Source organism: Patella vulgata, chromosome 8 (genome assembly GCF_932274485.2).
Source record: "Patella vulgata chromosome 8, xgPatVulg1.2, whole genome shotgun sequence".
Taxonomy (NCBI): Eukaryota; Metazoa; Mollusca; class Gastropoda; family Patellidae; genus Patella; species Patella vulgata.
The window spans coordinates 47748494-47773036 of NC_065886.2; the positions used below are offsets into that span (position 1 = coordinate 47748494).

At 37.1% G+C, this 24543-nt stretch overlaps 1 protein-coding gene across 7 annotated transcripts in view; it reads right to left on the reverse strand.

Moving 5' to 3' along the window:
• LOC126829637 (TBC1 domain family member 19) overlaps positions 1 to 24171 on the reverse strand; it is a 140286-nt gene extending 116115 nt beyond the window's left edge. For 3 of the 7 annotated variants that reach the window (XM_050559634.2, XM_050559626.2, XM_050559633.2), the window contains exons 1-2: positions 12736 to 12873; positions 6419 to 6523 (exon numbers count right to left, since the gene is read on the reverse strand). In XM_050559634.2, the coding sequence (XP_050415591.1) occupies positions 6419 to 6523; positions 12736 to 12810 (180 nt within the window). In that variant the 5' untranslated portion in view covers positions 12811 to 12873. Of the gene's footprint in view, positions 1 to 6418; positions 6542 to 12735; positions 12874 to 21092; positions 21622 to 24037 lie in introns of those variants that run through there. The other 4 variants (XM_050559628.1, XM_050559629.1, XM_050559627.2 and 1 more) reach the window with 4 other exon arrangements.
• Positions 24172 to 24543: the final 372 nt, after the last annotated feature.

The following is a 24543-nucleotide window of genomic DNA, read 5'->3' on the forward strand; positions in this document are numbered from 1 at the left end:
CAGGCACCAGAGGTTTTGTGCCTGACAAAGCCTGAATCTGTGCCTGACATTGTTTGTGACAGATGCCTTATTTCCAGGCTTGCCCATACCTGGTTGAATCATTCACACTACGTCAGCAGCATGCCACGACTCACGTCAGCTCAGAGGAACCAGGCGCTTGGAAGACTCGACGCTGACCACACTGCCCAAGCCGTTGCCAATCACTTCCAGGTCAATGTTTGGACCATCTACAGGCTTCAGCGACGCTTTCAGGCCAACAACACCACGGATGATCGCCCCTGAACTGGTAGACCAAGGGTTACCACAAGGCGACAAGACAAGAACATCCATTGCCGTAGACCTTACCGTGGACCTATCCTCACCCCTCACCATCGACGTGAATGTCTACGGTGTCAATGTTATGCAGTGTCCAGCCTTTAGTTCAGACTTAAACCCAATTGAACATCTTTGGGATGAAATTCAGTGGAGACTTAATAACATCATACTAAGACCAAACACAGCCGATGGATTGCGCCAGGCTTTTCTGAGAGTATGGTTCCAAATGCCAATGGCATTCATCAATTGTCTGGTCCACTCCATGTACAGACGCTGTGCTGCTGTTATTGACACTCGCAGTGGACATGCCGATACTGATGTATAGACAGTGTACAGACTCTAAACCTTCTCGTAATGTCTTGGAATTGTGAGGAATTAATCACTAATGTGTCAACATATTGTTCACAAAAAACTGCTTTGATCCATTTAGTAAGTCGTTTTCTAGAATGATTTAATTAAAGTGCCTCTATGTTTTTGAAATCGTACTGACGTTTTTTTTGCTGTTTAGTATATTAACAAAAAGTGGGTGTGGCACCAACATCAATAGTTGCCATCCTTAGCCTATAAGGAATATATATGCCAAGTTTCAAGACGATCCATTAAGAATTGTAGCCTGCATGCAACACACAGACACACAAAGAAAAAATGGGCATGACTCTTCCCTGGGGGTCGGGCATTCAACAAAAACAATAGGGATCATCCTCTGGGTATAAGGAATAGGTATGCAGGACCGGGGCCGGACAGGGACAATCTATTCATTTGAATGGTACGAAACCCAAGGCCCTATGTACACATTGGTGTGCACGTAAAAAAATCCCTTCGCAGCTGGACTTTGATATACATGTAAGAGTAGGCCATAGTGCAGTTGCCCGGCCAAAATTTCGATCATAGAACACTGCATGGTGTATGCCCGTCGGAACAGAACAGTGGGATGTTAAACCCCATTTCATTTCATACCCACTGGGGAAGGGTGTGTCGGATGTATGTGTGTGTCTCTCTACAGAGCTCTGTCTCTCTCACCACTAATCAGTACTCGCCTCGCTCCTGCACCACCTCAAGTAAATAGTACTTACCTCGCTCAAGCACCACCTCTAGTAACCAGTATTTATAACCCTTCAGCATCACCTCCGGTAACTAGTTCTTACCTCACTCAAGCACCACCTTCAGTAACCAACATTTACCTTGCTCCATTATCAACCAAAAAGACAAATTCTAGCCTCGTTTCGTCATCATTTGGAAGTGCTGTCCTTGCTTCCACACAAGCTACAAATATTTACCATGCTTCACCATTAGCACAGTCTAATCATCTGTTGGCAGTTACAGGATTACCATCGTCTGACACCTCAGCCACAGTCAGGTCGGTGGCCATTTCAATTGAGAAAGACAAACAAATAGAATCCTTCGAAGAACCAATATCACCTGAGATACTAAAAAGAGCTAAAAAGGGGTGCTCTGATGCGGCAGTTTGGCTTAAAAACAACAACCGACTATTATGATGTGCAAGAATGATGCAAGAGAGGAGAAGATAAAGCCTAAGGAGTCGCAAGATAAAAGTACTGCAGTGATAACGATAGATTTGCAGGCTGTTTTATTTGGCCCCTCATTAAATGCCAGTTTGTTATATTATAAAATGAAATTGGCATGCTATAACTTTACAATTTTTGATTTGGGTCCCAAAAACACTATTTGCAATTTTTGGCACGAAGGAGAGAGATCTGTCCGCCAATTAATTTGCATCTTGTTTATGCGATTATATTATTAATTATTTACCATCTAATGTCAAAACCCTCATTATTCAGATAGGTGTACTTATTAAAATAGAAATTCCATATGAGGTTAGATATCTATCACATGATTTCTTCAAAGAGTATTCATCTGTAAGGTATTATATACTGAGCGCCAAATATTTTATTACTAGGTGGTTTTGTATGTATAATATTATGCAATACTATGAACTATTGTTTCACACAATGCTCCCAAAGGCAAAAAATATCGGCCCGTGTGCACAAAAAAAATAATGCACGAGATGCACATGAAAAACCCAATATTCACGTGCAGCATTGTGTGTGAGCCCTTTAAAAGCATGTCTTCAAATTTATGTTCAGTACATGAACTGTGAAACGTCAATCTGTCGTAATTTGTTGTTGGACGTGTGAAGGAATCGAGCTAGAGATGCCGAGACTTACTGACAATCAACGGAATGAAGCCATTGGAATGTCCCGGGCTGACATGTCTACACGTGCTATTGCCAGACACTTCAATTGTCATCTGTCCACTATTGTAAGGTTGGTGGAACGTGTTCGAGTTACTGGATCAACACGTGACCGTCAACATCCTGGTCCACAACGCGTTACAACCCAGGCTCAAGACCGCTACATCCGGGTCACTCATCTGCGTGACAGATTCCGCCCAGCGACTCGAACAGATGCAGCAGTCGTCGGAAGACAAGGACCAGTAAGTGCCAACACCGTAAGACGTCGTCTAAGAGAAGTAGGACTCCGTGCACGACGACCTTATGTTGGAGCTATCCTTAGGGATCATCACCGTCAGCGGCGTTTGATATGGGCTCAAGGACACCAGACATGGAGAAGAGTAGACTGGCAAAGTGTGCTCTTCAGTGATGAGAGCTGCTTTCATCTTTATCACGCTGATGGCCGTCAAAGGTGTGGAGACGTCTGTGGGAACGTCTTGCAGACTGCTGTGTCTTCGAGACGAATCGATGGGGTGGGGGAAGTGTAATGGTGTGGGGAGGCTTCACATTTCATCACTGGACCACCCTACACATTTGCAGGGGTCGCTTTAATGCTGTAGCCTACCGTGATGATGGCTCGTGGAGGACACACGCGCTACTGACATCTGTGTCGTACTTTTGGTTTTGACCCCTCTGACTTTGTACCCTTGATTACAGATTAAACATCCATAAGTGTACAAATGTGTTGTTATTGATGTGTTCCCATTTGAATATTGTTCACAATAAGAACCAAAATAAATAAGATATGTTTACAGGATCATTTTGTTATACGAAAAACTAAGTGATGTGTTTTCCATGGCGCTCAGTATACATCCATTTGCCATGGAATTCGGACGTGAGATCCGGTAGTAACAAATTTGAGAGTTCTTAAGTATCTCCCTAGAGGCGAAATATTATATAACTATAATTATAAAGACTAGTATTGGTTAATACCAAGAAAATCCAAACTTAGTAGTCCATCACAAAACGCCAAAGTTGAATGATTATTTCAAGAATCTTCTGGAATTGAAAAAGGTAATTCCAAGAGATTATCACACATTTTATGATCAACTGAGTCATGATTAGAACTAGAAGATTTGTTTGAAAATTATAAAATTGTTTATTTGTTTATGAAATGTTTATTACAATTATTGCTAATTACATATAAAATAAATAATCGTGAAAAAGTGTAATTTGATAACTTTTCTGTAATTGATTCTATGCTCATGGCTGAACGTACCTTGGGTTTTATTTAGAACTTATGTTTATGGAGTAAATATCATGAGTTCACGACCCATGATATCTTATCTTAGGTTGCGTGGTCAGTATCATCCCGATCAAAGGATATATTTACCTACCAGAACTGATCCAAGTGTGACAAATTTGCATTTCGCCACATGTTTGACATTCCTAAATATGTATTAACCCCTTTTACTCTTGTCTCAGTGTACTTACTTTGATAGCGTTGCATAGTAAGGCACGATGTTGTATGTTATAGGCAATGATATTTATTTGTAGGGGAAACATTCAATTTTACTTGCCTTACACTGCCTCGGTCATATTTTGCATGTGCCTGGTATAATATAGTAGTTTTTGGGAGAGGTGGTCAATTTTAATGTTAAGTAGGGTAATCAAGGGGAGTTAACTCTATTTCATGATTAGAGTTGAATTTTACTTATTACTTATTTAAATAAATATATACCGATATTATCTATGTTTCAAAATCTTTAATTTTATATGTTTGAACTATGTTTAGTTAGTTTTATGTGAGACTTGGGTTCGCTTATTTTATTAGATGATATCTAATTAGGGACTTTACCATTAAGATATTTATAACAAATAGTTGTCATATGTAGCTATGTATTAACAGTAATGCGGTACTCTCTTGTGTGGTACGATGCTTTCTGGATAATCAGATCACCGTTAAATCGATTGTCTACGAGAGTAATGTCTACGAGTATGATAAATGTATGTGAGTTTTTGATGTCATTAAATTTTATGAAGTAATAGATGCATATTTTTCCTCCTTTATAAGAAGGTGAATGTTAGAGGTCACCCTTACTTTATGTGGAAGCAGACTTAAAACACCAGGATACTACTACTACTACTACTAGGTATTCTCTCATGTGGTACGATACTTTCTGGATAATCAGATCACCGTTGAATCGATTGTCTATGAGGGTATTGTCTACGAGTATAATAAATGTATGTGAGTTTTTGATGTCAATAAATTTTATGAAGTAAAAGATGTGTATTATTCTTCCTTGATAAGAAGGTGTATGTTAGAGGCCACCCTTACTTTACTTCTACGATTAAACCGCTTGTGCCGTAATCTCTTGTTAGTGTTCTTTTATTAGTATTGCGTGTAACACAAGGCTACATGTATTTACCTACCAGAAAACTTACCTGGAATTGTGTAGTAGATGCTATGATTATTATTATTATTATTATTGTTCGATTTATATAGCGCTTCATTACACATGAGTATTTCTAAGCGCATTTCTATGATCCTGGGTTATGTACCTTGAATTATGTCATGGATATTATGGCCCTGGATTACTTACCTTGAATTATGTCTTGGATATTATGGCCCAGGGTTAGTTGCCATGAAGAATTATATCGTGAATATTATGGCCCTCTAGGTGGATATCATGACCCCAGGTGTTGTAACTTACTTTGAATTGTGTAGTGGATATTATGACCCCGGGTAACTTACTGAGTCAGTGACTGATCCAGGTGCCCCCTCCCCTCAGCTCTAAAATGACAGAGTAAAAAAATAATTTATTTTTGTGTTTCTAAGAAACACTTACTAGGTCAGTGGCAGAATCAGTTGCCCCCTCCCCTCCACCCTAAAATGACAGAATAAAAAAATAATTTATTTTTCTGTTTCTGCGAAACGTGTAAATTTGAGCATTTTGTTGGGGTGATACTGCTGAAGAAATTGAATGTTATATTCGGGTGTAATATACTTCACAATTCATCCGAAAAACCCTGATTTTTCCGAAATTCCTCGGAGGCCCTTCTGGTCACCTCTAAAACAAATATTCTGTGTCTGCCACTATACTAGGTAACTTACCTTAATACAAAATAATCTGTGTAAATAGGTCAGAACAAAAGGTCGTTTATACCCAGAACAGGCTTAAAGTTTGTAAACAGAAAGTTGTATATTGCATACGCCGCCATTTCCCCAAGACAAAATGTTGTGTATAGCCATAGCTCATAAACCCCTAAAATTATCCCCAAAATAACCATCCAATATTATATTTTCCACAATTAGAAATATCATAAAAAAGCCGGGACTGCAGATAGTTTTTTGTCCCTCCTTAAACTTACTAAAATCAGATATACGAGGGTTTGATCGCCCACCGATAATATATGGTACGCAATACGAAAGATGCATAAGAGAAACATCGATCATAGTGAGTACACAGTCTGCTGGTCCTTAATTATACACCTTTTGGTGCAGTTATTGCATTATCCAGAAAACATACCAATTAAATAATACACACCTTTGACATTCATTTTTTACCCGTCTGTTAATTAACACACCTCTACAGAAAATACATCGTCGCACAGTTTTTCACCCCTAGCATTAATTAACTCAGCTCTCATTCATTTTCTCACCCTTGTTATTTAACGGACCTTATTTACAATTTAAACGCGGTAATGCCGAGTAATAATCGGGAAAATTCATTTTCTTTCAATCGTCGTATAAAAAACACCCCAGACAGTGATTTATATACAGTCCATGCACAGATCAACTCTTCCTACTTCTCAGTGATGTTTAGTTCAATATAATCTGGTTGGCGCTGATGTCCAATAAAACTCTATTTCATTCATTCATTCATTATTTCATTTTTAGTATAGGCTTACCTGGGCTGCTTCCATAAGGTCAGCATACAATTCCATTGTCTTCATGAACTGTAAAACTTGTGCTTGGTCGTCATTTCCATTCATGACACAATCATCATTCATAGTCTACAAAACAAGGTTACCCTGCAGGTAATCGTCACATTGAGATTATTTAATAATGTAAAAGCTGAACACAGCAGCTTTGTTTCAACTGCAGCTTATCCAAAAGGTAAACTTGGATGTTGGACAAATTTGATAAATACTTAAAGAAATCTAATCCCTAGGGTTCATCCTCTTGTGACCCAATTCCTTCCAACCAAACTTGAAAAAAAAATCTGATAAAACCTATACCCTCTATCGTGTTCACAAGGTTTTTGGCAACGAGGGGATAGTGAGAGACAGACCCTACTCCTTGTTACATTTAAGCGGTAAATCGAAACTACACCACTTAACCCACTGACAGACATTATGATTTTACACACATGTTAAATCACTAGACACCCCCCCCCCCCCCCACCACTACCACCTCCGCAAAGTGGAGATAACACAGGAACAGAAGGCTGCTGATTATGAATATCGATACGCACCGATGACCCTAGTGCTTCTGTAGCTATTATCGCGTTAACAAGGTCCTTCAGAAAAAGGGGGCTTAACTCTGTAAAGAGTTAAGTGATATTTCAGTTTTTCGATATAAAACCATCACAGAAATATAAACACTCCAAAATACTGTCTTCAAAGAAATATCGTTAAACCGAACGAGAAATCATGGTTTTTATTTTTCTGGGTGATATTTAGCATAAATATTGAAAAACGTTTTCTTTTCATGTTATTTACCATATTTGATTGTTTAATGATGAATAAATAGCAATAAATAATGTTAAATGTTCCCAAGAGTTCATTCCATGAAGTTTGAAATTGCTTTTACACCTATTCTCACGTAATAGACCCCATGCTCTGCATTTACTGTCGCACTATTACTTGTTACTCAAAGTAATATAACTTACACCTATTTATATTTTCTTCAAAAAAGAAATTATTTGTGTAAATTATTTCCCAAAATGACTGTTGCTTTTTTGATATTGTTTTCAGATTGTTTTGATAAATAAAAAAAAATTGAAATTACTGGAATTATTTTTAATAGCTAGATATAACACCACAAAGTCAACAAAAACTTAGCCATCAGCCATCCGCGTCGGCATACAATTCCATGGCAGTTCATCCAACCAAGGGGGATTGGATGGCTGAATGGTTAGCATGTGCGCGCTGTATCATAAGGTTTGTCATTGAGTCGCCTGACGTGGTTTCGATTCCCCGAGTTGTACCTGACAAGGAGTAGGGTCGCCTGTCCAACCTCGTGGGTTTTCTCTGGGTCCTCCAGTTTCCTCCCACTGCTAAAGACCCCCACGCCCCTGAAATAAAATTGAACCATGTTTTAGTCCTGAAATGACCTAATTTGTGTTGAGTAGACCTTAAACTCTCATGGTGTTGAGTGTGTTTATGGTTACTTACAATTTGATAATACATTTAGATAACATAATGTTGAGGATAACTTTAAAAAATTTAACGCGGTTTTACAAGGATCATTCATTTTGAGGCCAGATACCAAAACCCATGGGAGCCACGGTGGCTAAGTGGGTAAGACGCCGGCTGGCTAGTCTGGAGGTCACATGTTCAATCCCTGCATTGGTTGAGAAAGTTCATCGGGATATTCCGACGTGCTTTCCCCATGTCAGTGGTGCAGGACCGAGGGCCTGACAAGGACAGCTGTCCAGTTGTTTGGATGGGATAAAAAACTGAGGTTCTGTGTATACATTGGCGTGCACATAAAAGATCCGTTGGCAGTTTGAATTCGATATAAGAGTACATGTAGGCCATAGTGCAGCAAAATTTCCCTAATTGCATATGCCCATCATCATTAGCCCGGTTGGAGCAAAACAGTAGGACGTTGACCCCATTTCATTTCATTTCCAAAACTAACTCGTTTATAAAAAAAATTGCCCAAGGTTGATTGCGGTGTATTTTTTCATACCTCCTTACAAAAAAGCAATAATCATTTGTCTCCTACCAGCCTAAAAGGGGATTTAGTAAAAGGCATATTATAATAACGGACAGCCCTATGGATAACATTCACTAGGTTTATTACGGTAACTGCACCGTTATCAAGCAATGATACAATCAAACTTGTCTTATTGTCCCCCGCTTTTCGAAGAAAGCAGGGGACTATTAAAATGTGTCCTTCCGTCCGTCACACTTTTTGGGACACAATAACTCTCCTTCTAATTGACCTAGAATGTTCAAACATGGTGTAGGTGTTTATTAGGTCAATGCCTTGATGGAGTTCGAAGATGAGCATTTTCTGCTTAGGGTAAACAGAGATAAGCAATTTGATTGGTTGATGCTTTGGGACACGATAACTTTAGTTCAAATTAAGTGAGAGTGATGAAACTTGGTGTATAGTTTCATTACATCAATACCTTGACTAAGTTCGATAAGGAGCATTTTCTGCTCTGGGTAAGCAGGGCGATAAGCAATTTGATTGGCCGAGACTTCGGAACACAATAACTCTCCTAATTGAGCTAAAAAGTTCAAACGTGGTGTAGGTGTTTATTAGGTCAATGCCTTGATGGAGTGTGAAGATGAGCATTTTCTGCTTAGGGTAAGCAGAGATAAGCAATTTGATTGGTTGATGCTTTGGGACACGATAACTTTAGTTCTAATTAAGTGAGAGTGATGAAACTTGGTGTATAGTTTCATTACATCAATACCTTGACTAAGTTCGATGATGGGGATTGTCTGCTTAGGCTAAGGAGCAATAAGCGTTTTGATTGGTCAAGACTTTGAAACATAACAACTCTGCCTCTAATTGAGGTAGAATGTTTAAACTTGATGTAGATGTTCGTCTTGACCGAGTTCAATGATTAACATATTGTGCTAAAGCTAAGCAGAGATAAGCAATTTCCTTGGTCGATGATTTAGGACACGATAACTTTGATTCTATCTGATAGAGAGTGATGAAACTTAGTGTATAGTTGATAATCAGTTTGATTGGTCGATACTTTTGAAAAAAATAGATGTGCGATTAATTAATATGTGTCATCTATTTATTTGGGGATTGCGGCTTGTTTTATTATGCTTAGTATACGTGCATGGGTCTTTCCTGGGGGAGGAATCTGGAGTACCCAGAGAAACCCACGAGGTTGAGAAGGCGCCCCTATCTCTAAGCCACATATGCGCACACCAAGGATCGAAACCACAACCACAAGCCAGGGGTGATCGACCAGCTAGAGGTCGAAGCGCGGCACGGCTGTCACTCTTGCATCCACTTTTGATGAGCCACATGGTAGTCTCCGGAGCAAATTGGCCCAGTTGTAATGTTCTCAATTTGGTATCCTTCTCCCAGCAATACTGTTCCAGATCAAGTTCCGGTGGATTCTGATCTTCCAGTGAATGCCACACAATAGCTTGGTGATGAACTCTTTTTACGTTTGGTTTCGAATCGCTGGTTGTACGTGGCAAGGAGTAGGGTCGCCTGTCCAACCTCGTGGGTTTTCTCGGGGTCCTCCAGTTTCCTCCCACTGCTAAAGACTCCTATGCGCAAGCGAATTATTGAAATAAAATTAAACCATATGTTAGTCCCGAAATGACCTAGTTTGTGTCGAGTGGACGTTAAACCCCATTTCTCTCTCTCTCTCTTTTTACGTTCTCTGCAAATGTATCATTCGTTGAACAAGATTTACATGCTTTAGATGTCCACACCCTCCAGCGTGTTTCAGACCTAGATTTCTAGAACTCTGTCCATATCCATCCTCGGTTACCCAGTGTACTCATTCCGTTCTACTCCACTATACCCTGGGTTAATCCATAGAGTTTCCACGATTTCAAATTATCTGCCCTGGCCTAGAATGTAGCTACAGTCTACGAACCAACCAGAAAACAGTTTACAAACCAATCGTTTCGCCTTCGTTTTATAAGTGTAGATAACCATATTCATGTCCATTTACTGAATGATTAATGTAAATAATGTATATATTTATAATTTATTTATATTTAATTGTATTATCAAAATCTGTAGTATGTGTTGTTGATTTCAAATATGTATAACATCTATATATTTGACTTTTGTTATTATTATTACTATTCGTTCTTTGTCTGAAATATGTCATTTTGTTATGTCTATTATTATTGAACTTATACTTGGCAATTTGATTCACAATAACTTGTCTACGATATCACGTGGACATAAAATTCCAGGAACAAACGAACGATTCTAAATAACACTAATGACCCTACATTATTATATGAACGTCTGGTCTTCATTAACATAGTATATAATTGGTTGTTAAAAATTAAGCATTTAGCATAGGCCAACTCCTAACATTGTTCGATGAGAGTTACTTACCTGTGCCAACTTCCTTTTCAAATAACAATTTATGGGATTGGTCGATAAAAATAGCACAATCATCAAGGGCGGATAACTTGAAAACGTGCCTCCCCAATAGATTAACCCGGGGTATAGTGGAGTAGAACGGAATGAGTACACTGGGTAACCGAGGATGGTCCATATCAAGCTGACATAAATACAGTGCCCTGTGTAACTGTGTAAGCAATGATTCTATTGGAGTGTCTATTACTCCGACGAGTGAGAGAGAATACCTTCAAGCTCTAACCACTTTCAAAGCTGTTCCTTTCCCCACGGCATAGCCGCATGTGACCGTGCCACATCCAGTAAGATCATGAGCTGGCAGGATTTCAATGATAATTGACATGTGTTTCTCCGTAGTTTGACCAATGTCAAAGGTTGTTCTGTAAGTTTGTTATGGACCAAGCTCTTGCAAAATGATGACTGAAACACACTCCAAAACTGGAAATGTATTGACATCATTCGCACCTAAACCATGTAGTCTAGTGAACGTAAAAAAAATATGTCACCACAAAGCTATTGAGTGCCGTTCACTGGAAAATCGGAATCTGCCGGAACTTGATCCGGAACAGTATTGCTGGGAGAAGGACACTAAATTGAAAACATTACAACCGGTAAACTTGCTCCGGAGTCTGCAATGTGGCTCATCGGAAGTGGATGCAAGAGTGACAGCTCATGTAGTACGTGTGCTTGTAGCTGCACTAGGAATGGCTTAGAATATACAATATTTTGCGCTTGTGCTGTCACAGGTTGCAGCCAAAAACACGACTAAAGGATTAAACTGGATATTACCTAGTTATTTTGGAGGTTATGTTCCTGTTTTGCGGGTAGAATTTGTTTTTTTAAATGTTCAACAAACAGCTTGTGTCTCCCTTTTCAGGGCCGACCCATGTGGCCCCGGATCCCCTGATAGGGTTGTATGTGGTGTTATCCTATCACTCATACGCTCCTATGTCCAGAAATATATAGTTTGTCTCCAGATATAGTTTGGTTCAGTGAAATAATCGCCCCCAACCGCCGCTAACAAGTTAAAGGGCAATATTGTCTGGCATGTTTGATTTTACTATCACCTAATCACCCCATAACATAATAAATGATTTCAGTGTATTCCTTGATCCCAGAAACATACAGTTACGACACCAAAATTATCATCCTAGAATAAATACTATTGGAGCTATAGGGGATTATTTCATGTAGCGGCCGTCTAGTGCGCCATCTTGAATTTCTCAAAACGCTCAAGGGTGACCGAGGTTCACCCAGCAGATTCTGAAAGAGGACACCCTAGGCTACTAAAATCAAAAAAAGAAAAAAAAATTTTGAATACAATTTCCAGTTTCAGCCATAGTTCTGCCGGACTATGAATGTCTGAGAATTAGTGGTGCAATTACTCATTATTGAGACAAAAATCAAAAACGTCCATTTTCACTTTTGACAGTGTATCTCTTTGCGAGTGAAATGGGGCCGTCAGATAAGCACCCATATGAACTGTTTATGTTCATGTGTAGACAATTGGCTTGTTATTAAAGCGGAAATTGCAAATTTTCTAAGAAAGTCAAAACGTAATTATTTCTATGTCTTTTGCTCAATAGGTTGTCAACCTGTGTCAACTCACAATTATACGATCATAGGTGTCTTCTCACACTTAAAACTCATTTACACAGGAAATAATAACACAATTACCTCCCTTGTTTTCTATTCTCCACCATGGAGTAGCTTTTTCAAACGTTTGAAAATGAAGAGGAAAATGATATTTTTGCCAATTTCTCAGCTGGCAATACTGAATTATAGGATTCATAGGATTATTCTTTAACAAGGTAGGACTGTTTATGGATATCATCTATTTTCAGGCTTTATTTTAATAAATTTTAAAAATATAACTTAAAAATTTGCAATTTCCGCTTTAACATACACTGGTTACCTCTAATAAAAACAGCAGTGCATTTCCGAGGTTTTCTATTGTTTCTGAATATCTCCTACTTTTTTGGAAGAGCATATATCATTATAGAGTCCTGCGACCATTCAGTTGCCCATGTCTTTTACTATAATTATCCCGACAATGATCCTATCGGTGCTCTAGGGTGTGAATCCAAAAATAAAAACATTGAAATACATGTAATATAAGTGGTCCAAATGGGACCTCAATCTTTGAAAAAAGTTGACAAATCGTTAAATTAGTGAAAATGCTCTTCTATGTTTCTCTTTTTTTGAAAACAGTTCAATGAATGTTTCGAAAACTTCTGGTACAGAAAGGTAAGTATCCAAACAACTTGTTAAAACTATTCCGACAATGATCCAAAAACCGGAAATAGTCAAAAAAATATCGGATATTTTGAGAAAAAAAACGTAAAAAGATAGGTTGCCAGGCAACAAAACATATGCCCACAGCAGCTAAATCATCTGAGCGGTCAACACGGGTTTTCACATTTTTATTCCTTTGTAGGTAATTGGGGGCCTTTACAAGACAATTCCATGCAGATCAGATTATAAATTTTGTTGTTTGAGGGTTTACAAGGTTCAACAAACTGAAACAAGGGTCTCAACTCTGGAAGTAATCTACAGAAATTGTTGAAATTTGACAGGCTTTTTCACTTTACTAATTTAAATAATGCATATAAATTTCATACAGATCCCTTTTGTCATTTAAACTTTTGTCACAATAAATTTCATACATATCGAATGATAACTTTCATAAATCGAGCATTAACAAGGTTTAACAAAGTGAAACGAGGGCAATAACTCTAGAAGTAATTATTGTAAATTGCTGAAATTCAATAGGCTTTTTCGTTTCAGTAATTTAAATCGTGCATTAAATTTCACAAAGATCGGGTGATAACTTTTGGCATTAGAGTGTTCACAAGGATCAATAAAGTGAAACAAGGGCCATAACTCTAGACGTGATCAACGGAAATTGCTGAAATTCAATAGGCTTCTTCGTTTCAGTAATCTAAATAATGCATATAAATTTCACAAAGATTGGGTGATAACTTTTGGTGTTGGAGTGTTCACAAGGATCAATAAAGTGAAACAAGGGCCATAACTCTAGACGTAATAAACGCAAATGGCTGAAATTCAATAGGCTTCTTCGCTTCACTAATCTAAATATTGCATATATATTTCACAAAAATTGGATGATAACTTTGGCGTTGGAGCCTTCACAAGGTTCAATAAAGTGAAACAAGGGCCATAACTTTAGACGTAATAAACGGAAATTGCTGAAATTCTATAGACTTCTTCATTTCACTAATTTAAATAATGCAAATAAATATTAGAAAGATCGGATCATAACTTTTGGAGTTAGAGCGTTCACAAGGTTCAATAAAGTGAAACAAGGGCCATAACTCTAGACGTAATAAACAGAAATTGTTGAAATTCAATAGGCTTCTTCGTTTCACTAACTTAAATATGCATATAAATTTCACAAAGATCGGATGTTAACTTTTGGCATTAGAGCGTTCACAAGGTTCAACAAAGTGAAACAAGGGCCATAACTTGTGGACGATGGAAGGACGGACCGACCGACAGACGGACGGGGCCGACGGCAATATACGTCCACATTTCAATGTGGGCGTATAAAAATGGTGCTCTTGCAAAAAAAGTGATTATTGCGCGGCTGCGCCAGACTTCACCGAATCAAAACAACTAAAGTGACATTAGATAGCCGGAATAATGGACGATCTTATGACATCCCAATGATACAAATTCGGTGGTTACGCAATAGATTATGGGACCCTGAAAATCTAGTATTTTCCTTTTTGGAGCCTATTCAGATGCTCGAAAACTACTTTTTTTTTTCTTTTCTTAAACTTCTGTTACTCAGAGTTCTCAAATGATATAAAGGGTCCAAAAATGCCCTCAATCTTTGAAAAAAGTCGAAAAATCGTTAAATATGTATTACATATGAAAGCTTATTGTTTCTGTTAAGATTATTATTATTTTTTTTGTGTGTGTTTTGTCCACAAATCAGATTTCTTAGAATCTAACCATAGGATCTTTCTAAACTTTGACCTATCCCCCTACAAAAATGTGTGGTGGCTGTTGATTTAATATATTTTCAAAATGTTTTACGAATTTGAAATCACTGAATTTTACGAACGAAAAAAACTAACAATGCAGTCGTAACTTTGTGTTTTTTTTACCGATTTTACTAATTATTTTTTCTTTGAGTACCTTGAAAAAATCATTTTCATCTGCAATTTCAGATTTTCGAATTTCGAACAACCTTGCTGTGATTTCGAACTGGAAGTTAAGACCAACTTAACAACTTCCCGGATCGAGGCTAAATGATAGAGTGTACGAAGCGAAGCCGCTGTTGAGCGATGCCTTAACAAATGACATCTAAACTATTTAAAGTGCAATAAACTAAACACAGATAATGACAAATTATACAATTCCTGGAGACTGTGTGATGACTAATAGAGACGGACAGGTCTTCTGTCTTAATATCAATAAAAATATTTTTATTTCCCCAATAGGCACGATGCCACTGGTGTATACCTATAGATTTATCATAGTTGTATTATACTATTCAAAAAAAGTAGGGGATATTTGATTTTTAAGTGTTATTAAAGTCACCTAATGAAACTGACGAAGAAACAAATGACAAAATGAAATGAAGTTTACATTCATCGATTTATTCCAAATGATCGTTAGACTAAGTAAGGCACAGACTGACCATTATAAGGGTAAAATGATACCCGGGGTCAAACAGCAAAGTTACCACAGCATCACAACCAAGTCAGTAACGGGTAAATCCTCCTCTGTTTGCCAAACAAGCATTGATCCGACGTGGCATACTCCTAATGAGACGTCTAAGGTCATTTTGGTCCAGATTGTCCCATTCCTGTTGCAACGCAGCAGCAAGTTCTTGGACATTGGCAGGACGTTGTTGACGTTGACGTAACCTCTGTCCAAGCATGTCCCAGACATGCTCGATGGGGGAGAGGTCGGGACTCAGTGCTGGCCAAGGTAATGTGGTAATGTTCTGTTGTTGGAGGTAACCTGTAACGATCCTGGCCCTGTGACATCTTGCGTTGTCATCCTGGAAGATGAAACGGCAGCCATGACGTCGTGCGAACGGCACAACATGGACTGCCAAGATGTTGTCCCGGTAGTACTGGCCTGTAACACGCCCTGCAACAACATGTAAAGCCGTTCTTCCAGCAACAGTGATGCCTCCCCACACCATAACAGAACCACCCCCAAATCGATCATGTCTGATGACGTTAACGTCTCGGAAGCGCTCGTTTCGACGAGGCCACACCCGCCTACGTCTGTCCAAAAAATCAACAGTGAACCTTGACTCATCTGAAAACATCACATTGCTCCAGCGTCGATTATCCCAGTGTTGACGATCCCTACACCAACGACGTCTTGCCTGAATGTGATGATCTCTCAAACAAGGGATCACGCGAGGACGTCGGGCGCGAAGGTGACCCCTATGCAGTCGATTCCGAATCGTCTGGCCACTCACTCTCACACCAGTGTCTGTTTGAAGACGAGCGCTGATCTGATTTGCTGTGATGACACGATTTCTCAAGGCCAAGGTACGGATAAATCGATCCTGGGCTTGAGTTGTCGCCCTTGGTCGACCTGAGCGTGGTCTGTCCTGTACAGATTGTGTATCACGGTATCTGGACCATAGCCTGCTTATGACAGACTGAGAAACATTCATCGTCCGCGCCACAACCGCCTGTGTTGTGCCGATCTGTAGCATGCCAAGGGCACGTAACCTTTCATTTTTGGTAAGCCGACGCATATCAAAATTTGTTTTCTGGTCACTAAAACAATTAAACTGATGTTTCCACCCTGGAATTCAATGCCACAATGACTGTAACATTCAAAGTCAGAGTCGTGCAAATCTTGGGTTGGACCCCCATGATGATCCCAAGCATCACATGCATTCCATGCGGTAGCTATTGGTGCGTTTGGGCGTCACATGTAACTGGAAATGTTTCTTCTGTTAGGTTCTATAGTGACTTTTTTCGTAGTCATTTGCATATTTTAGTATTATGCCCCCAAAATCAAATATCCCCTACTTTTTTTGAATAGTATATAATATTATTTCCTATATTCAATTGATTTAATGCATGCCCAAAATACAAGTAAGCATGAAAATTTACCCTCTCACTCATTTTGTCCAATTGTTATAAAAATCCAAAAAGGTAAAACACAAATTCGGATATGACAGCAGACAAAAGACAGCAGAGATTATGTAGGTGGAGTTAACGCCTGTCAATCAAATGATCGGACATACTAAGAATCGGTGAAGATGGAATTCAATCCGATTTCTAGTCAAAAATTACATTGGTGATAACTATGTTCAGAATAAAGTAATTTGACTGAAATTTTCAATATATTCTTCTATCATCATCTATTTTTGAACTGTTATAGAAAGAATGGCTAACTCCTTATAAAAATCTCCCATAATGTATCTTTAAGTAATTATGGATGAGTACACAAAATATGGAGTTTGTAGATCGAACCGGAAGTGCCACCATCTTGAAACGTGAAAAAAATGTTCCAAGCAGAATTTTGATTTAAGTCAACTGATGGTCACCATTTTGAATTGAAGATGGAAAACGGCGAAAAGGGTACATTAACAGGCTTGTAAATAAACACAATAGGCTGTAGTTTGTTCAATTTGTCTAGTATTTCTTAAATTAATACATTTCTGGATTGCCTGGCTCATGGTCGAATTTTTGGTGTTTCAATATTTCAAAATTCGCCTTTGACGGCTTTCGTACCAACAAAGCTGTTTATGACTGAAAAATTCCCATTAACAGCTTGAAAATAATCAAAATTTGAATATTACGTCACTGACATCCCGTCTCGGAAGTAAAACGAACATGACAACAGATCTAACATTTTCATTATTACCAGAAGTAATGTCATTTTGGCAAAAGCTGTATTTTTAGCCTTCAAAACAAATATTTTGTTGTAATGAGTTATCTTTATTATTCAATTAATATTATGATATTTGATTTCAATGGGCATATAGATTGGATCAATACGATCATATATATTTCCAAAAATTGCTTCTAGCATCTTCCCTTGTCGAGAAATAATCAATTTTGTCAGGTTCACTTTTAACGATTTTTTGCACATTTTAATTTCTCATTAGAAAGTCAGCTAACTTAGCGGTAAGTTCGTAACAAATTTTGTCAGGATCATTTTTTTTACATGTAACACATAACAAATGTATGAATGGTATTAATATTGCTGGATTTGGTTGAGTCTGTAACTATTTTACAACACATGTGCAATGCTTATGTGGAAATCTGTTGAACGGTTTCATTGGTACCGGAAGTGACATAAGTTGAAGGGTAACCTGGCACCGGAGGTGACATAAGTTGAAGGGTAACCTAGCTTGCACCGGTGAAACCCGTCATTACTGCATCGCAGTTCTAGTTATTATTAGGGTTTCACACTGCGAAGCTTGTGTGAAACACTATTGTTTTTGTTAAGATTATTCTTATTATTATTATTATTATTTTTTTTCCAATTTGATTGTATCTCAGAAACTACATGTCGGATCGATACGATTTCTTCGGTTTTATTGGGAAAGTGGGTGTGACTTAGAGATTAAAGCTATTTTGGGCATTCTGTGACAATGCGAAATTTCGAAAATTTAAAATTTTACAAAAAACTTTTTTATTTATAAATATTTTTATATGGCATTTTAACCAGGGTTGAAGAGTTATCCGATTTGACTAAAAATGTCAACATTTTTTGTGTCCGTAATTTTCCTTGGCCGCCATTGGCTAATATAGTTTTTCAGTCCTAGATTAATTATTTATTATTCGATTTGTACAAAAGAAAGTTCATATGCTGCGTGGTCCAAAATGTCATTTTTTTTGTTACCGCTAAAGATTTGTGTCGGCACTGGAAGTGAAGTAAAATCAGCAAAAACTACAATTTTGACAGATTTTGACAGTTCGGTACAACTTTTTGAAAGCAAATATTATTTCTCAAAATTTGATATTACCAAAAGTATACGCCATGCAAAGGCGCACAAATCATCGGACTCAGTTTTTTTAATTTCGATTTCGGGCTATTTCGATTAAAAGGTGAAAAAAGGTGTAAAATTAAGATACTTACAACCCATCCACCATCTTCATATTTTAAAATATTTCATCGTAACTTTCATAACCTTGTAGCAATAACCCATACAAAGAGAATGTATGTCAAAATTAGTTTGTAATATCAGCAGTTGTCGAGAAATAGGCAATTTTGCATGAGTCACATTTCGTGCTATTTTGCCGGTACAAGAATCAATTATTACCTGTATTCAATTTTCAATTTTCTTTCACCATTTGATGCCGAATGCCACGTTTGACTAGATTAAACCATTTTAACACCTTTACTGTCACCTGAAGTGACGTCATTTGGGCAAAAACTGAATTTTAGCCTTCAAAACCGATATTTTTTTCAAATGAGTCATATATGTTATTTGTTTAAAAGTATGATATTTAATTTCAATCAACAAATGGACTGAACCCATACGACCATATAGATACCACAAAATGGGTTCTAACTTGTAAGGTTTCAGAGAAATAGACGATTTTCTACCAGTCACTTTTCACGGCTTTTGGTCTATAACAGTGTTAAATATTATTCGATTTTTATAAAATTTTCACCATGTGATGCCTTATGCCATTTCAGATTTCATAAAACTAATTTAACATTTTCATTATCACCGGAAGTAATGTCATTTTAGCAAAAACTGTATTTTAGTATTCGTTTACCATTATGATATTTCATTCCAATGATAATATAGATTGGATCAATACGATCATAAATATGTCAAAAAATAGCTTCTAGCATCTTCTCTTGCAAAGAAATAACCAATTTCGTCAGGATCAATTTTTAAGACTTTTTCGCATTTTTATTACAGTTTATGGGTTCTAAATTAATTATTTATTGCCTGATTTGTATAAAACAAAAGCTCATATACTCATTGGTGCAAATTCTCAATTTGTTTCTACCTATAAAGTTTTCTGTCGGCACCGGAAGTGACGTAATTTTGCCTAAAATTTAAATTTTGACGGGTCGGGAGGTCTTTTCCTAAGGAAAAATCTAAATTTCTACAAATCTTATCAATGAAGATGAATGCTCCTACTACAGGCATAAAATATGTCGGGCTTAGTTTTTTTGGGTTTTTTTATATCAGTTTTGTATTTGCGCCATTTGGATTTAAGGTTGAAAAAAGGAGTAAAAATCAGCTATTTACAACCCATTCATCGTCTTCATATTTTAAATTGTTTCTACGCAACTTTCATAATTTTGTAGCATTAATCCATACAAGGACAATGTATGTCAAAATTAGATTGTAATATGCGCAGTTGCAAAGAAATAGGCAATTTTGCATGCGTCACATTTCACGTTATTTTGCATGTAAAGGAGTCAATTATCGTTCGATTTTCAATTTTTGTTACCATGTGATGCCTCATGCCACCTTTGACTAGGTCAATCCAATTTAACATTTTCACTGTCACTGAAAATGATGACATTTGGGCAAAAACCCATACGACCATACAGATATCACAAAATGGTTTCTAATTTGTTCGGTTGCAGAGATATAGGTTTTGGTCTATAAAAGTGTCAATTATTAGTCGATTATCATAAAATTTTCACCATGTGAGGCCTTATGCCATTTATATTTTCATAGAATTAATGTAAAATTTTTATTATCACCGGAAGTAATGTAATTTTGGCAAAAACTGTATTATTAGCCTTCAAATTGTTTTGAAGTGAGTTATATTTATCATTCGTTTAACATTATGATATTTGATTCCAATGGACATATAGATTGGATCAATACGATCATATAGAGGTTCAAAAATTGCTTCTAGCATCTTCCCTTGTCGAGAAATTTCCCATTAAAAAGTCAGCGGTAAGTTAATAACAAATTTTCTAAGGATCACTTTTTTGACATATGTAACACATGGTAACAGATGTATAAATGAAATTAATATTGCTGGGTAAATGGCACCGGAAGTGACATAAGTTCAAGGGTAATGTGGCACCTGTGAAACCCATCATTACTGCATCGCAGCTAGTTATTATTACTATTACATTATTATATGCATTGCTACCCATTTCTGTCAATTTCTAGGTCCCAAATATTAGCAATTTAGCTCCTTTAAACCACAACACCAAATCATCCAACTCAACACAGGACAATCTGATCTTGTGAGAGCACACACTTCCGCTTCCACCGAAGGTGATATCGCAGACAAGTTCTAATTTTCATCTTTATTATCTTAGCACACTCACCTCTGTCCTGTGGGAGGAAACCGGAGTAAACCCACGAGGTTGAGAAGGCACCCCTATATCTCCAAACCACATATCCTCACACCAGGGATCGAAACCACAACCGCAAGCCAGAAGTGACCGGCCAGCTAGAGGTTGAAGCACGGCGCTCTAGACCACTAGGCCATCCCAAACATGAGTTTGACCCTTTTTATATCCGATCAAAACACATTCATTGGCCAAGTCCATTTCTTAAAGCGAGAATTTCATATTTTCTAAGAAAGTCAAAACATAATTATTTCTATGTCTTTTGCTCAATTTATAGGTTATCAACTCACTATTATACGATCATGGGCATTATTTCCCACCCTTAAAAATCATTGACACAGGAAATAATAACACAATTACCTCCCTTGTTTTCTTATTACCTCCATGGAATAGCTATGTTCAAATGTTTGAATTTGAAGTTGAAAATGATATTTTTGCCAATTTCTCAGCTGGCAATAGTGAATTATAGGATTAATAGGATTATTCTTTAACAAGGTAGGACTGTTTATGGATACCATCTATTTTAAGGCTTTATTTTAATAAATTTTAAAAATATATCAATTATAACTTAAAACTAGAACTGCGATGCAGTAATGACGGGTTTCACCGGTGCCACTTTACCCTAAACATGTTACTTCCCGTACCAATGAAACCATTAAACAGGTTTCCACATAAGCATTGCACACATCAAATAAAATGGACGCCGAATCAACAAAATCCAGCAATATCAATTCATTTTATACATTTGTTACATGTAAGTGTACTGTACTTCCGGTGATAATGAAAATGTTCAATTACTTTTATGAAATCAGAAATGACATAGGGCATCACATGGTGAAAATTGTATGTAAATCGAATAACAATTGCCACTTTTATAGACCAAAAACCTTGAAAAGTGACTTGTAGAAAATCGCCTATTTCTCTGCAACCGTACAAGTTAGAAACCATTTTCTGGTATCTGTATGATCGTATGGGTTCACTCTATTTGCTGATTGGAATCAAATATCATAATTTTAAAAACAATACAAATAAGACTCATTTGAAAAAAATATCTGTTTTGAAGGCTAAAAATACAGTTTTTGCCAAAATGACGTTACTTCCGGTGATAATGAAAATGTTAAATTAGTTCTATGAAATCATAAATGACACAAGATATCATATGGTGAAAATTTTATGAAAATCGAATAATGACTGACACTTTTATAGACCAAAAACCTTGAAAAGTGACTTAAGGAAAATCGCCCATTTCTCTGCAACCGTACAAGTTAGAAACCATTTTGTGGTATCTGTATGATCGTATGGGTTCAATCTATTTGATCAATAGAATCAAATATCATAATTTGAAAAAAATAACAAATACGAATCATTTGAATAAAATATTGTTTTTTGAAGGCTAAAATTTAAGTTTTGAGCAAATGACGTCATTTCCGGTGGCAGCGCAAGGGGTAAAATGGTTTGACATAGTCCACTATGGCATTAGGCATCCAATGGCGAAAGAAAATTGAAAATCGAATAATAATTGATTCTTTTACAGCCAAAATTACGTGAAAAGTGACTCATGCAAAATTGCCTATTTCTCGGCAACTGCTTATATTACAAACTAATTTTCACATACATTCTCTTCGTATGGATTATAGCTACAAGTTTATAAAAGTTACGTAAAAATATTTTAAAATCTGAAAAGCCTGAATGAGTTGTAAATAGGTCAATTTTACGCCTTTTTTCACCTCTTAATCCAATTTGCTAGAAAATGAAAAAGAAATTAAAAAAACTGCTTCCGACATTTTTTGCGCCTTTAAAGGACACACTCTTTGAGTCATATAATTTTTCAAAAAAATAATATTTGTTTTCAAAAAATGGTACCTAACTGTCAAAATTGTAGTTTTTGGTAAAATTATGCCACTTCCGGTGCCGACAGATAACACTTTTGGTAATAAAAAAAATGACAATTGAGACAACGAAGCATATGAACTTTGTTTTATACAAATCGAACAATAAAAAATTAAGCTAGGACTGAAAAACTGAATTAGCCAATGGAGGCCAAGGAAAATTACTGAGACAAAAAATTTTAACATTTTTGCGCAAGTCAGATGACTCTTTAATTCTGTGCACAACACGAGTAAAAAATATTCATCAATAAAAAAGTTTTTTGTAAAATTTTAAATTTCCGAAATTTGGCGCCTAATATCTTCGAATTTTTGCTGAAAATCAAAAATCGAAAGTAGCGCAGCTATGTGCCCTGTCTCAAGCTATGCCAAAATGTATCGAAAGTTAAAATCCCATGATTATTGTTAAAATTACCGCAATATTTGTAAAAACGATAACTTCGGTGATTTCGGACATTTCGCATTGTCGCAGAACGTTCAAAATAGCTTTATCCTCTAAGTCACACCCACTTTCCCAGTAAAACCGAAGAAATCGTAACGATGCGACAAGTAGTTGCTGAGATCTACTCAAAACAAAAGAAGAATAATAATAATAATAAGAATAATAATTTTAACAAAAACAATAGTGTTTCACACAAGCTTCGCAGTGTGAAACCCTAAATATGAAATTGTAGCTTTAAAACTGGCCCTGCAGTCCAAACAGTGTCAGTGAAACACAAACAAGAACAACAAGGGAGACTGGGCAATTTTACTACACCACTCATAATAAACCCTGATTTTGCTAATTATCTAAAATCTAAGAAATGGCGCCGTTTTTTGTGCCAGGTGAACTTCATAAAAACGACTACAGGCAATAGACATAATTAGTATAATACTAATACTAGGCCTACTAATAATAACTAATAATTAATGACTCGCTCGCAACTGTCTCAGTCATTGGTCTACAGAATAGGCTAGTCGGAGTCTCGTAATACTAATAGTCCTAATATAACCCATCACTGACATTAAAAAAATCGTTTGTTTACAGGTACCTACCGCCGAAGATCTTCCAAATTCTTAGTTCTATGCCTATTTAAAGCTAAACCATAGATAATAACGTATTATCTATGGCTAAACTTATTATTATTTGTAGTTTACTCTGTTGCGGTGGGCGCTATATTGACCACCTCTGTGTACGGAAAAGGGGCGGAGCTTATCATTGGCCCTCAGGGCATAAAAAGCATACCATTTACTTCGCCTTGACATGATCTCAATGAATGATTGCAGAATGTCGCTCTTCAGAGGCCACATGGTGCAGATTTTTATTGTCCCCCGCCTTTCGAAGAAAGCAGGAAGGAGCGTAAATGTGTGTGTGTGTGGGGGGGGGGGTGTACACCCCCCAGCGAAAAAAATAGTCGGTCGCGAAACAGATGCAGTCGGTCGCAAAATAAGTGCAGTCTATCTCAAAATAAGTGCTCACTGAATTAATACAAACAATGCCAAAATAGAAGGAAAAAACCCAAATTTTATGTAGTCCCTATTTGCGTGAATCCGTGCACCTA